This window comes from Artemia franciscana, chromosome 8, assembly GCF_032884065.1.
Source record: "Artemia franciscana chromosome 8, ASM3288406v1, whole genome shotgun sequence".
Classification (NCBI taxonomy): Eukaryota; Metazoa; Arthropoda; class Branchiopoda; order Anostraca; family Artemiidae; genus Artemia; species Artemia franciscana.
In genome coordinates this window covers 18,479,256-18,493,199 of record NC_088870.1, presented here as the reverse complement: position 1 = coordinate 18,493,199, position 13,944 = coordinate 18,479,256, and the positions used below count along the sequence as shown (strand labels likewise).

Sequence of the window (13,944 nt, the reverse complement as noted above, 5' to 3'; positions counted from 1 at the left end):
GCTTAAACTGTTTTTAATTGAAGCTGCTAAAACACAGAGCCGAATACTTACGGGGCCACGATCTAAATCTCTTCGTAAAAGTCACTTAAAAAAACATCCCTTTGTGAAATAATTTTCTAACCTTTCTTTCTTAAAACCGAAAATAACCAAAAATTAAAACATTGTTAAAAATTTGTCTAAATTGCACTGTTTAATTCTAGGAGCGTCAAAATGTCCTTTGCGCCTTTCTATTACGGAGCCGCCGGATTCAGACAGCTCAGATACAGAAGAAAATTTGGACCTTTTGACAAAACCGAGAACTAAGTATCCTCATCGGCCTCGAAAATCCGTGCCCCGTATACCAAGGCAAGACCGTTCTCCTGACGATTTTTATAAGGAAGAAGAATGGGAAGGCAAGCGCCCAAATATAACATACAGGGTATTAACCAATCAAGAGGCCGTTCGAAACATGTCTATTCCCCCCGAGCCTCGTCCTCGACCACCAATCCCTCCTGCTCCACATCCATTACGGCAGTTAAGGCAATCTCCCCGAAAGTTCAAAGATTCTCAATATAGTGAGCCTATGTTTGATGATGACCAATACTCATTGCCTGTTTCTTGTTTGCCTGTTTTTAGAAGATCTGAAGGTCCGCAATCTCTGCCAATTGGCCAAAAAAGACATATCTTAGACCAGGACAGTGATAGTGATGGTTCAGAAAGGGAAAATGAGGAGATGATTCTCAGAGCTGTTGTTGGATATCTAGGGACAATTGAAATGCCTGAATCACCTGGGAGAGGAATTGCTTCTCGGCTACAAGCTATTCGTAGCTGTGTCCGACGTCTTAGAATTGAAAAAAAGGTACATACTCTAGTGCTTCTTGGAGTAACAGATAAAAAAGTGCTGTTAACAGGACCAGCAGGACTAAAATTAGCATCATTTCCTTCAAATAGAATTACTTTTTGTGGAGTATATGCTGATGATGCACGATTCTTCGGTTTGGTTACACGAGCACCCGATGATCAGCCACGGTTAAAAGGAGAAATTATTACTGGTCCTTCTTCTTGTCACGTTTTTATGGTTGATGCTCGATTAAGTCCTCACTCAGCCCATGCTGGACGTGCTCGAAATTTTCGACTGGTATGTACTCCACTTTTGGGAGGTTGTGTTGAGTTCCCAACATCAGCTGAACCCATTCTTGGAGCTTTGGTGAGTTTATGCCGTACTGACCCTGGATCAGTTTATTTTGGGCCATTAGGTCCGTTGAATGAGCAAGAAAATAGGGAAGGGGGTGTAAGTGTCTCGCCTCCTCCGAGTCAAAGAGGTGGAAGCGGATTAAGCACGACTAGTAGCAACAGTGACTCTGGAATTGGTTTCCGGGATAGTAGTCACGAAGGACCATGGGCTGTTCCTCCTATGATACCTCTTGGTCAGCCTAATCCGATAGTTTATGTAGCTAATCAAGATCCCCCTCCTCTAGTATTTCCTCCACAGCAAATTCCGCTAACCCCACCCAGGGAAGATATACCTCTGGCGCCCACTGAGAATAGGCCAGGACCAAGTAGTATGGACAAACTTGCTGTACGAGTGATGGGTGACAAAGATGTTCAAAGTCCTGGGGAAATTGAGCATGCAGCCAAGTTGAGAAGCTCTTTGAATCGTATGATCGGAATTCAGGGACTAAAGGGGGTGCGGAGAGTAGAACCAGAAGAATTTCAACTTGCAATCAATAAAGTGAGCTCAAATAATGTTAGTGTTGATGACAAACTAAGTCCTCAGGTTTATCGGTCATTTGCTTTAGAACATAAATTAGGCAAGCCTATGGAACAAAATAAAGCAAGAACACCTAGTCGAACACCATCAGAGCGCTCAAAAGCTCGAAGTTTAGAAGACTTGAGGGAAAAGCCCGATCAAAAAGCAGCAAGAGCACTTTTCCCACGCGAAACTTCTGGCTCAGACAACAGGCTTGACAAATTGGCTGACAGTTTTACGTGGCATTGGGTAGCGGGAGTTACGCGCTGTCTTCTTGAAGAGGATATGCCTCATCAGTTCTCGAAAGAATACTTAGCTGTAGAAGGGACTGAAACTTTTGCTGATTGTGCTTCATACAACATCACTCCAACAACTGATGTTAAAGACAATGATGATTTGGTGAGTTTTATTCTTCTTTCTTTTTTTTCGCTTATTCTTTCTAGAGATACAAGTTCTAATTATTAAACACAAAAGTGGGTTAATGTTTTCTACTGCAAATAGGAAAATATTATAAATTTTACGAATCCCAGCACATTTAGAGGGTTAGGGGTAAAATACGTAAAGTTGATTTTCAGTTCTAAAGGGATTGTACAGATTTTCTGGAAGAGATTATCCATGCAATTAGAAAGACGATAATATCGAATTTTTTAATAAATTTCTAATAATTGTGGATTAGTTTGGATTCGTTTTTTGTTTGAAATTTTGTGTGTGTGATTGTCATTGAGAAAGGATATTTTGAATTAGTAAAGTTGAAGTCTTTCAGTGTTCAGGCATGGCTACCGTTAAAGGACGCTGTTGTTTACCGGATTATTTCTTTCGTTTTACTAGTAATAGCCTTTTACACTATTGATTTTAACAGCCCTTGACTATGATTTGGTGTACTTTTAAAGATTTTTTTTCCGCAAGTAAAACCTGTTAACTGCTCTGTGCTCATTCAAGTAAAAACTGTGCTTCTAAGCTTTGAAGCTGTTGTTTACCATAAATAAAAGATGAGGAAAAAATCCTTACAAAGTAATGCGTCAAAATAAAAAAGAAGCAGGCTTTATGAATTGACGAGAATGAAGACTATGGCCTAGCCAAAGGAATTGAGAATTGCTTAATTGCTTGACAAAAAAGTAGTACGGCTTAAAGATATCTGTGTAGTAAACGGTCCTACGGTTATAATATCGAATGAGCCAGTATAATCTGACTTGCTTACTTGATTTGAAGCTCTTGCTTGGCAGTGCTAACGTAGAGGAAATTAAACGCCAGTGCCGTTATTCGTCTCCAGAGTGGTCTGCTCTGGGTTAGGGTTGAACCTTCATCGAAATTAATTCTTCGGGTAGCGACTTGGCCGCAGATGGCTTCCCCCCATCGATTGGGGGCTCTTTCTTTAGGGCCTATGCAGCCATTTGCAATTGGGTCAAGGGTCTTGTCATTATTAGAAATTGATTGTACCGATTTGCAAAAAAAAAAAGTAGAAAAGAAACAAACAACAGAAACAAGTAACTGTAAAAGTAGTAAACTAAAATGTATTTTAAAAGGACTTCAATTAGGAAAAGAATTATTTCCTTTATTTATAGTGACATTGCGACAAATACGGACTGACTGCCGGTGTACCCTTAAATTATTGTTCAACGCCAAGTAAAAACAGCCAGAAACCAACATATTATCCATTCTAAAGCCGATAGGGTAGGATCATAATTTGTAAGTGGAAATGTATAAGTGGAAATAAAAGAAATATGTAGCATCTATACAAAAGAATATTACCTTAAAATAAAAGTCAGTTTTTATCAGTTAGGGCTCATAAGAGAAATATTTGGGTTTTGCCAATCTCTGTGTCACCTGATTTTAAGTTTGTACTGTTCAGTACATATTATATATATATATATATATATATATAGTATGCGACAACTCTTAGTCAGGGGAAGTATTTTTTATCGATCTTTATGAAGGAATCATTATTACTTCGTAATGTGAAGGACGTAGCAGCCAAAGTTCGAACATAGTTGTAAATCGATTTTGATTAGTCAACTCACGAACTAAAATATAATTCATAGAGTAGCCTTGATGTAGTTGCACTAGCTGTTGTGGTCTGAAATGGTTTCAATGCAGATAAACTGTTAACCAAATTCATTTGGATTTGGGTCAGCAGTGATTATATTTCCCACTAAGCTATTACCAGAAGCAAGCAATTCACTTTTAGTCATTTAGCTATAGGAATCCTCACCTCAAAAGAATCTTTCTAAATTTAAGTATGAAACTCAAAAGAATGACTGAGAAGATACAAAATGAAATCCTTAAAAATTGGCAGATCAATCAGTTTTCAAACATTATTACGAATTATGTTGTGTAAAACACTTTACTACAGTTTGGAAACATAAATTTGGCGAGTTTACTTTTGAATGTTTTGAGGACATCTTAACTTCACGGTCTATGCAAGAGAGACGAGAAAATAAAGAAACAAAAAAAAAGGTATTTACAAGTATGGCCAATATTATAGGTAGTACAATAGTGCTGCCTAAGTAAAGAGCGATGTGCGCACAATATATTATTTATTTATATATTTTTTTGTAATTTTTATACCAGGGCACTTCGTATCGAAGGATTCGTCGTAGAAAATTCGAAAAGGGATCATTCTATTGGAAATTCAAGGGGCTAGTACCCTTTTTAATAGTTGAAAGTGATCAGAGGGCAACTAACCCCCCTCCTGCGTCCACCATTCCCCCAACACATCCAATCAATATTTCCAGATAGCTGTTTTGCCGTCAGGGCAAGGGTTGTAAGTTATGCCGTGAAAGGGTGATCGTATAAAATTCAGTTTGGATTGCTAATCAGAAGTTCTCGTGACCTTTTTGCGATTCAGAGTGATCGGAGGGTGGATATCTCCACAAACCTAACCTGGTATTTTCACGAAATCCTTTTGATAGAAATTTTTGGATGGCAATTTGTTGTCGTAGAAACTTCAAAAAGAGCTCATTCGATTGGGAATTGAAAGGGCTAGTGCCCTTTTTAATTGTCAGAAGTAATTGGAGTCCAAATAATCCCCCTCCCACGCCCACCATTTCTCTAAAAACATTCAATCAAAATTTTCAGATAGCAATTTTGTTCAACGTAATTGAAAGGTCCGGAAATTATGTCTTTGAGGATGACAACCCCCCCCCCCCATAGCTCTCAGGGCAAGGGTTGTAAGTTATGCTATTTGGCATTTAAGGTATATATAGAAGAAGTGATCGTAAAAACTCCAGAATGAGCTCGTTTGATTGGAAATCAGATGTTCTAGTGCTCATTTTAAGATTCAGAGTGATCAGAGGATGGATTCCCCTCACGTCCTTCAGACCTCGTATTTTACCAAAATGCATCTGATGTACATTTTAAGATCGCTATTTGTTGTTGTAGAAGCTTCAAAAACAGCTCATTCGATTGAAAATTGAAAGGGCCAGTGCCCTTTTTAGTAGTTGAAAGTTATTGAAGGGCAACTAACCCCCCCTCCCTTCTCCCTTGCCCACCATTTCCTCAAACCCATCCTGTCAAAATTTCGAGATAGCCATTTTGTTCAATGTAATTGAAATGGTCAGAGTGATCAGAGGGTGGATACCCCCCCCCCCCCGACACCTCGTATTTTCCCGAAATGCATCTGATACAAATTATACTGCTATTTGTTGTCGTAGAAGCTTCGAAAACAGCTCATTCGATTGGAAATTGAAAAAGCCAGTGCCCTTTTTAATAGTCGAAAGTTATTGGGGTGCAACTACCCCCCCCCCTCCCACGTTCATCATTTCTCCAAACACATCCGATCACAATTTGCCATTTTGTTCAACGTAATTGAAAGGTCCGGAAAGTATATATATATATATATATATATATATATATATATATATATATACATATATATATATATATATATATATATATATATATATATATATATATATATATATATATATATATATATATATATATATATATATATATATATTATATATATATTATATATATATATATATATATATATATATATATATATATATATATATATATATATATATATATATATATATATATATATATATATATATAGGGTGATTATATAAACTTTGGAAGGGGCTCATTGGATGGGTAATCAGAAGTTATAGTGTCCTTTATAAGATTCAGAGTGAAAAGAGGATTAATACCCCCCCCCCACCTCGTATTTTTCCGAAATGTATGTGATAGAAATTTTGAGATGGTCATTTGTTGTCTTAAAAATTTCGAAAATAGATCATTTGATTAGAAATTGAAAGGACTAGTGCCCTTTTTAATTGTTGAAAGTGATTGGAGGGCAACTAACCCCCCTCCTATGTCTACCATTTCTGCAAACACATTCAATCAACATTTTTAGATGGCCATGTTGTTCAACGTAACTGAAAAATCGGGAAATTATTTCTTTGAGGATGACAACCCCCGTAGCCCTCAGGGTAAGGGTTGTAAGCTATGGTTTCGGGGCATATAAGGTATTTATAAAAAGGTAGATCGTATAAACTTTGGAGGAGGCTCAGGGGATTGGTATCAAGTTGTATTGCCTTTTTTGAGATTCACAGTGATCAGAGGGTGGATACCCCCCCCCCATCTCGTATTTTTCCGAAATGCATCTGATAGAAATGTTGAGATGGTCATTTGTTTTTTTTTAGGTTCATAGTGATCGGAGGATGGATACGCCCCCCCGCACACATCGTATTTTCCGGGAATGCATCTGATAAAAATTTTGAGATTGCCAAATGTTATCGTAGAAACTTCAAAAAGAGCTCATTCGGATAAAAATTGAAAGGGCTAGTGCTCTTTTAATAGTCAAAAGTGATTGGAGGGCAACTAACCCCCTCCTACGCCCACCATTTCCCCAAACACATCCAATCAAAATTTTGAGATTGCCATTTTGTTCAACGTAGCTGAAAGGTACGGAAATTATGTCTTTTAGTATGACAACCCCCCCCCCCCCCCCGAGCCTTCAGGCCAAGAGTTGTAAGTTATGCCCTGGGGGCATATACGGTATTTATGGAAAAGGTGATCGTATAAGCTTTGGAAGTCATTGGATTGGTAATCTGAAGTTTTAGTGCCCTTTTAAGATGCAGAGGGATCGCAGGGTCGATATCCCCCCTGCACCTCGTATTTTCCCGAAATGCATCTGATAGACATTTTGAGATCGCCATTTGTTGTCGTAGAAGCTTCGAAAACAGCTCATTCGATTGGAAATTGAAAGGGCCAGTGCCCTTTTTGTAGTCGAAAGTTATTGGAGGGCAACTACCCCCCTCCCACGCCCACCATTTCCCCAAACACATCCAATCAAAATTTCGAGATAGCTATTTTGTTCAACGTAGCTGAAAAGTCCGGAAATTATGTCTTTTAGTATGACAACCCCCTCCGCAGCCCTCAGGACAAGGGTTGTAAATATGTCTTTTGAGATAACAACTCCTGCAGAACCCTGAGGGCAAGGTTTGTAAGTTATGCCCTGGAGGCATATTAGGTATATATAGAAAGGGTGATCGTATAAACTTTGGAGGGGGCTCAGTAGATTGGTAATCAGAAGTTCTAGTGCTCGTTTTGATATTCAGAGTGATCGAAGGGTGGTTACCCCTCCCCCCTCACACCTCGTATTTTCCCGAAATGTGTCTTATAGAAATTTTGAGATAGCCATTTTTGTCGAATTCGAAAAGAGCTCATTCGATTGGAAATTAAAAAGGTCTAGTGCCCTTTTTAATAATTGAAAGTTATCGGAGGGCAACTAACCTCCCTCTCACGCCACCATTTCCCCAAACACATTCAATAAAGATTTTGAGATAGCCATATTGTTCAGCGTAATTGAAAGGTCCGGAAAATATGTTTTTGAAGATGACACCTCCCCCAGAACTCTGAGGGCAAGGGTTCTAAGTTATGCCCTGGGGGTATATAAAAGATTCAGTGATTGGAGGATGGATACCCCCCACCTCGTATTTTCCCGAAATGCATCTGATAGAAATTTTGAGATGGCCATTTGTTGGCCTACAAACTTCGAGAGCAGCTCATTCGATTGGAAATTGAAAGGTCAATGTCTTTTTTAATAGTCGAAAGTGATTAGAGGGCAACATATCCCCCCTCCTTTGCCCACGATTTCCCAAACATATTTAATCAAGCTTTTGAAATTGCCATTTGGTTCAACGTAATTGAAAGGTCTTGAAATTGTGTCTTTGAGGATAACAACCCCCCTAGAGCCCTCGTGTTAAGGGTTGTAAGTTATGTCCTTTGGATATTTAAGGTATATATAGAGAGATTTATCGTGTAAACTTCAAAAGGTGCTCATTGGATTGGTAATCAGAAGTTCTAGTGCATTTTTTAAGACTCAGAATGATCGGGGGGTCGATACCCCCCTATATAGTATTTTCCCGAAATGTGTCTGTTAAAAATTTTGAGTTGGCCATTTGCTGTCGTAGAAATTTCGAGAAAGGCTCGTTCGATCGGAAATTGAAAAGGCTAGTGCCCTTTTTATAATTAAAAAGTGATTGGAGGGCAACAAGCCCTCCTCCCTCACGCCTATAAATTCCCAAAATACGTCTAATCAAAATTTTGAGATGGCCATTTTGTTCAGTGTCGTTGAAAGGTCTGGATATTATGTCTGGATATTATGTCTTTGACTACCCCCATACCTTTTCGAGGCCAGAACATAATTTGCACTTTACTTTAAAAAAAGGCTGTGGATTGTCAGTTTAGTATACATATACTGATACATATTCCTTAAAGTTTTAATATTTTTAATTTATTAAAATGAAAAAGTTATAACCTTTTAAACGTATTTTGTTTGTTTAAATCATACAATGAATAACCGAGTCAAACACAAAACGAGCAAAAATAAACATGAATAGGGCTGACAACCCCCATGGCTTCTCAAGACCAGAACATAATTTGCATTTTACTGAAAATAAAATACATTTAAAATATGTTTAATTCGTTTTTACGTGTTTAAAATGTTTTACTAGATGTATGAAGAGGGATGTCCTCCCCGTTGCACTCTAATTATAGCGCGAGTGCCTGGTGTCCTTTTTAAGGGTAGCAAGAGATTGGAGGGCAAGCAGCCCATCTCTCAAGCCCATTCATTTTCCAAACGCATCCAGTCAAAATTATGAGACATCCATTTTGTTCAGCATAGTAGAACGGTCCAGCATCTATGTCTTTAGGTAGATTAGGCGTGTCAACCCCCCCCACAATTATGCATTTCGCTTTTTATGGTTTTAAACTTAATGTTGCTTTAAAATAAATAAAAATCAATGTGTTTATGGTTGCCAATAAGACACCTCGGCAATATATCGAGAACGACTGGGGGTATTAAGTTGAAACTTTTGGGGATACTACTGTTACTACTTCTACTCTTACAATTTAAATACATGAAAAGAGTGTAAGTGTATCCAGGATGTCAAAGAGCATAGATAGAATCTTTTGGGAATGATATCAAGTTTTATTTTTCAGGTCAACTTTAGAAGCTATAAAATTAAATTAACAAATACTGTTTCTTTCAGGATTAGAAATTGTTGAAAAAGTTTCTCCAACATACAAATAGCAATCCATAGCAGGGATTCTCAATGAAAAAACTGAAAAGATATAAAATGTTATTTTTTCCATGAAAAAGACTATGTCAATAAAAACGAATTGAAATTAATTTAAACAACTTTTTCCACTAGACAAGTTTTTCAAAGAAAAGTATTGAGCTCCATTAAGCCAAGAATGAGCAAAATTAAAAGTCAAATAATCCTGCAAGCATAAAACTACCACAAATCACTATCAATAAATAAATAAAACTCAAAACAAACAGAAATTACAATAAATAGCCGAGTCAAACTAAAAAAGAGTAAAAATTAACATGAATAGCCTTCTCAAGACCAGAACACAATTTGCACTTTACTGAAAACAAAATATGTTTGAAATGTTTTTACCTTTCTTACTTTCATAAATAAAAAATATCAGAACCCTAAGGAAGAAATGTCAGTATATGTCAATTAAACTGACAATCCCCGGTCTTTTTTTCTTCTTTTTTTTTTTTTTTAGAAAAGCGTAAATTTTGTTCTGGTCTTGAGAAGGTATGGGAATTATCAGCCCTATTCATGTTAATTTTTGCTCGTTTTGAGTTTGAATCGGCTATTTATTGTAATTCCGTTTCGTTCTGAGTTTCTTTTATTTATTGATAGGATTTGTGGTAGTTTCGCGTTGGAATATTATTTAACTTTATTTTTGCTCAGGCTTAATGGAGCTCTTTACTTTTCTTTGAAAAACTTGGCTTGTGGAAAAAATCTTTAAATTAATTATTATAAAAAAGGATTGTAAGAAACCTCCAAATATAAAGGTTTAAGACGTCCCGCATTATTAGATATTGCCCTAGATTGGCTGAATTGTTTTAAACGAATTTTTACAAGTGTGAAATTATTTGACATTTGAATTTTTATAAATCACATTCGCACGATAATCGGCTATTTTTAAATATCAAATGCCAGCATAATTCAAAAATATCTTTTAAAGAGTTCACTAAGGTGTGTTTGGAGGGAACACTGAGTTCAAAGGTCAGATTAAATCTTCGCAATTTTTATGGGTCATAATTATTCATTGCCCGGGGTTTTCGCAAATCAGAGATCTTGAATTTGATTGTTACATGTAAATATGCCATGTTGATGATAATTGTTTGGTAGCTTCGTCGTGTTTATTTGATCAAATCAGACGAGCAATATGGAAATATGTGTACTTTGAATAATGACCTTTCAGTGAAAATCAAGGAAGGGAGGCAGGCTCTTATGCATGCAAGGGAAGCCTACTCCCTCCATAATCTCATATTTTTATAATCCTTGCTATATTTCCGAACAATTTTTAAAAATTTTGCCTCCCCGGCCCTTGCACAATTAAAAACGGCCCTTTATCAAAACTTTTGTAAGGGGTAGGGAGAAGAAAGGGTATGCTTCACCTCAGAATCAGTTTTTTCCAGTTTAAAAATGGAAATTCTTCAACTTCTGTGCTTTCCGAAATTGTGGAAGTTTTATTCTTTTAATTTATAATACTTTGAAAAAGAAAGCGAAACTCTCTTAGCACTACTTGTCAAATTCTTAGGGACGTTGTAATATACGAATCATGTAGAAAGTAGAACATGGAATTATATCATTGAGGATTTGAGTTCGAAGCTTTGTATCTCGTATAGATTTCCAGAAAATGGTGTCAAGTCAATTTTTCAGAGACGGTTAAATGTAGCACTTGTATAGAGCATGGAAAATATCTTTTCGAGAACTTGAGGTTGAAACTTCGTATCTCTCCTAGGTCTCCAGAAAAATAATTCGCTATCAAAATCACACTATTTTGCTTATATTTTTTGAAATTTCATACAGATATAAAGTTTGGGCGCATAACTAGACTAAAACAAGTCCAGCTGAGATGCAACTCGCATATGAGGTAAGAAAGGTGAAATTTTTCTGATTTTGTTATCAGCATCTCTACCCAAAGGGTTTTTGGGGCTTCAACTAAGGTTGGTGGGTCGGCTTTTGGGTGTCCAGATGCAACGTAACCTGTCAAGGGGATGGGAAGAAGGATCACTATTTTTTTTTCGTCGTGATATGTACCAGAAGCGATTTCCATATCTCAACATAGCTTGGTGGGGAGTAATGGGTTAGTGTCTTAGTTACATCTTTTAGAGATTGACCAAATCTCATATTTTTTTGGGGAGGGTGCCTAGATCCTTGTTGTCAGAATAACTACAAGAAAGTGTTGTTAAGTCACAAAGTCGATAACAAGTGAGAGCTACTGTCCTAAATATGCCGACTGGGCGTCTCAACAACCTGACCTTGCCCGGGAAAAGAGGGTCCCTAATTTTTTTTATCAAGACATGTACCAGAAAAGATTTTCCCATCTCAGTCAAATTTAGTGGGACGCAAGAGCTAGTGTATCAACACCCAACTAGGTCTCTGGGGTGGGAGTAAAGGTGTCCTTAAGTTCCAGTCATCAGGTTGTCTGACAAAAAGGGTTGTCGGATCTCAATAAAGCTTGGTAAGAAGTAAGAACTGGCGTCCTTGCTACAACTATGTGGATCTGAACAGGACCTGACCTCTTTGGAGGAAAAAAGAGGGAGGGTTCGTAAATTCTTGTACTTAGGAGATTTATCAGAAACGGCTGTCAAATCTCGACTAAAGCTGTTGAAAAGGAAGATAAGTGTTCAAATTTTTGCTTTTGTGGGGTTCAGCATTCAATCTGAACTGTTTGGAGGGGGATGACTGACAGTCGGGTATCGGTTTAACTTGGTGGGAGGTTAAAGCTAGCCTAATCCTTTAACGATTTTGGGGTTTTGACCCTATCTGGCCTCTGTGGGCAATAGAGGAGGTTGTGGCAAAGTTCTTGTAGTCTTGAAATTTATTGGAATAGATTGTGGAATTGCAATTCTAAGTGAGAGTTCACATTTAAGCTGTGTCTTTTCAGGGTTTGGACCCTATCTGACATCTGTGTGGAAAGTGGTTCTTAAATATCTACTTAAAATACTTGTTGTTAGTCAGCCAAACTTGATTAGTGGTACCAGCTAGCGTTTCAATTTATCCCTTTGGAGGGCTTAGGACCATGCATGGGGAGAAAAGTTACTGATGTCTTACCATTACGACATCTACTAGAACGGGTTATCGGATTGCAATACAAACTTGATGGGAAGTAAGAGGTGATGCCCTACTTTTCAAATTTTCATGTCCAGACTACTTCTGCTTGAAATAGGTAGTGATGTCAAAATGTTTAGATCTGGATATCTAGCAAAATGGGTTGTTGGATTTGGATAAAACTTGGAAAAAAAGTGAGAAAGGTGGACGCAGTATTTAGGTTTCCCATTTTAGGTTCTAGACCTAGCACGACTTCTGTTGATGGAGGGTGTCCAATTGATTGGAGGTAACAAGCATTGTCTTCGCTATGCCTTTGGAGTTTTAGGACACACCCGACATCTATAGGTTCCTTAAGTCTTATCCTTGCAATATCTATCCAAAGGAGTTAAATTTAGCCCTAATTTAGCCAAGAGCTATATATGTTGTATATAGGAGTTATATTAATTATATATGTGTAAAGTTGGAATTTCGTCCCAATTCTTTAAGAATGACTCCTGAATCACAAAGGCCGTTAATTAGAATAAATAGTTCTTTTAAAAGTACTAAAAATCTTTAGCGTAAAGAGCGAGGCATTGATGAGGGAGCGACCCCCTCAAATACTAATAATTTCTGTTCGTTTTAAGTTTTAATCTTCCTCCTTTCTTTCAGTTGAAAAAACTTGTTTTTTTATCTGATTTATTATCGTTTTTGAATAATGCTGGGAAATCTGACTCCTCCTCCATGGAAAATTCCCTTCCCCCATGGAAAGATCCCCCTACATACCCCCTTCCCCTGCCCCATCCCTTATAAAATCTCCCCTGAAAACTGCTGTATATTTCCCAATAACCAAAATTATATGTAAACAATGGGCAAAGTTCATAACTTGCAGCCCTTTTCCTGGGGACTGTGGGGGGTTAAGTCATCCTCAAAGACATAGCTATTAGATTTTCGACTATGTTGAACAAAATGGCTATCTCAAAATTTTTTCGGGTGAATTTGGCGAAAAATGAGCATTGGAGGGGGGTAGCTGCCCTCCAATATTTTTGGTTATGAAAAACGGCACTATCAAATGAACCATTTCCTGATCCTCTACGATCACTGGTTTGATATGACCATCCCTGAGAAAAAAAAAAACAACAACAAAGAAACAAATAAACACGCATCCGTGATCTTTCCTCTGGCAAAATAAAAAATGCAGCTCCATATTTTTGCGCATAGGAGCTTGAAACCACTGAAAAAGTGATTTTTATTAAGATCACTTGGTGCTTTGAGGGTGCTTCGCCCCTTTTTCAAAAATTGGGCAAATTTTCTCAGGTTCGTAACTTTTGATGGATACCATTAAATTTGATGAATTTTATATATTTTGAATATGCGTCAAAATTCGATTCTTTTGATGTATCTATTGTTACCAAGACTCTGTTTCTTAGAGTTTCGGTTACTATTGAGTCGCGTCGCTCCTTATTTACATTTCGTTAGCACGAACTGTTTGAAAACGAGAAACAAAGAACAATCTTTCTCGGGTAAATACGAGATTTTGTCTATTTGCAAGTAGAGATTCAAAACCTCTGGCAAAGAACCCTCAAACTTCTTGAATTCTATTTCGTGATCTTCTAGCTAGTAATTTTTGATATGGGAATTTATCAT

At 37.3% G+C, this 13,944-nt stretch overlaps 1 protein-coding gene across 2 annotated transcripts in view; it reads left to right on the top strand.

Annotated features, from left to right (window-relative positions):
• The window catches only part of LOC136030087 (regulator of G-protein signaling loco-like), a 95,522-nt gene that overhangs the window by 19,391 nt on the left and 62,187 nt on the right, over nt 1-13,944 (top strand). For both annotated transcript variants that reach the window (XM_065708751.1, XM_065708750.1), the window contains exon 3: nt 201-2,128. In XM_065708751.1, the coding sequence (XP_065564823.1) occupies nt 201-2,128 (1,928 nt within the window). The remainder of the gene's footprint in view (nt 1-200; nt 2,129-13,944) is intronic.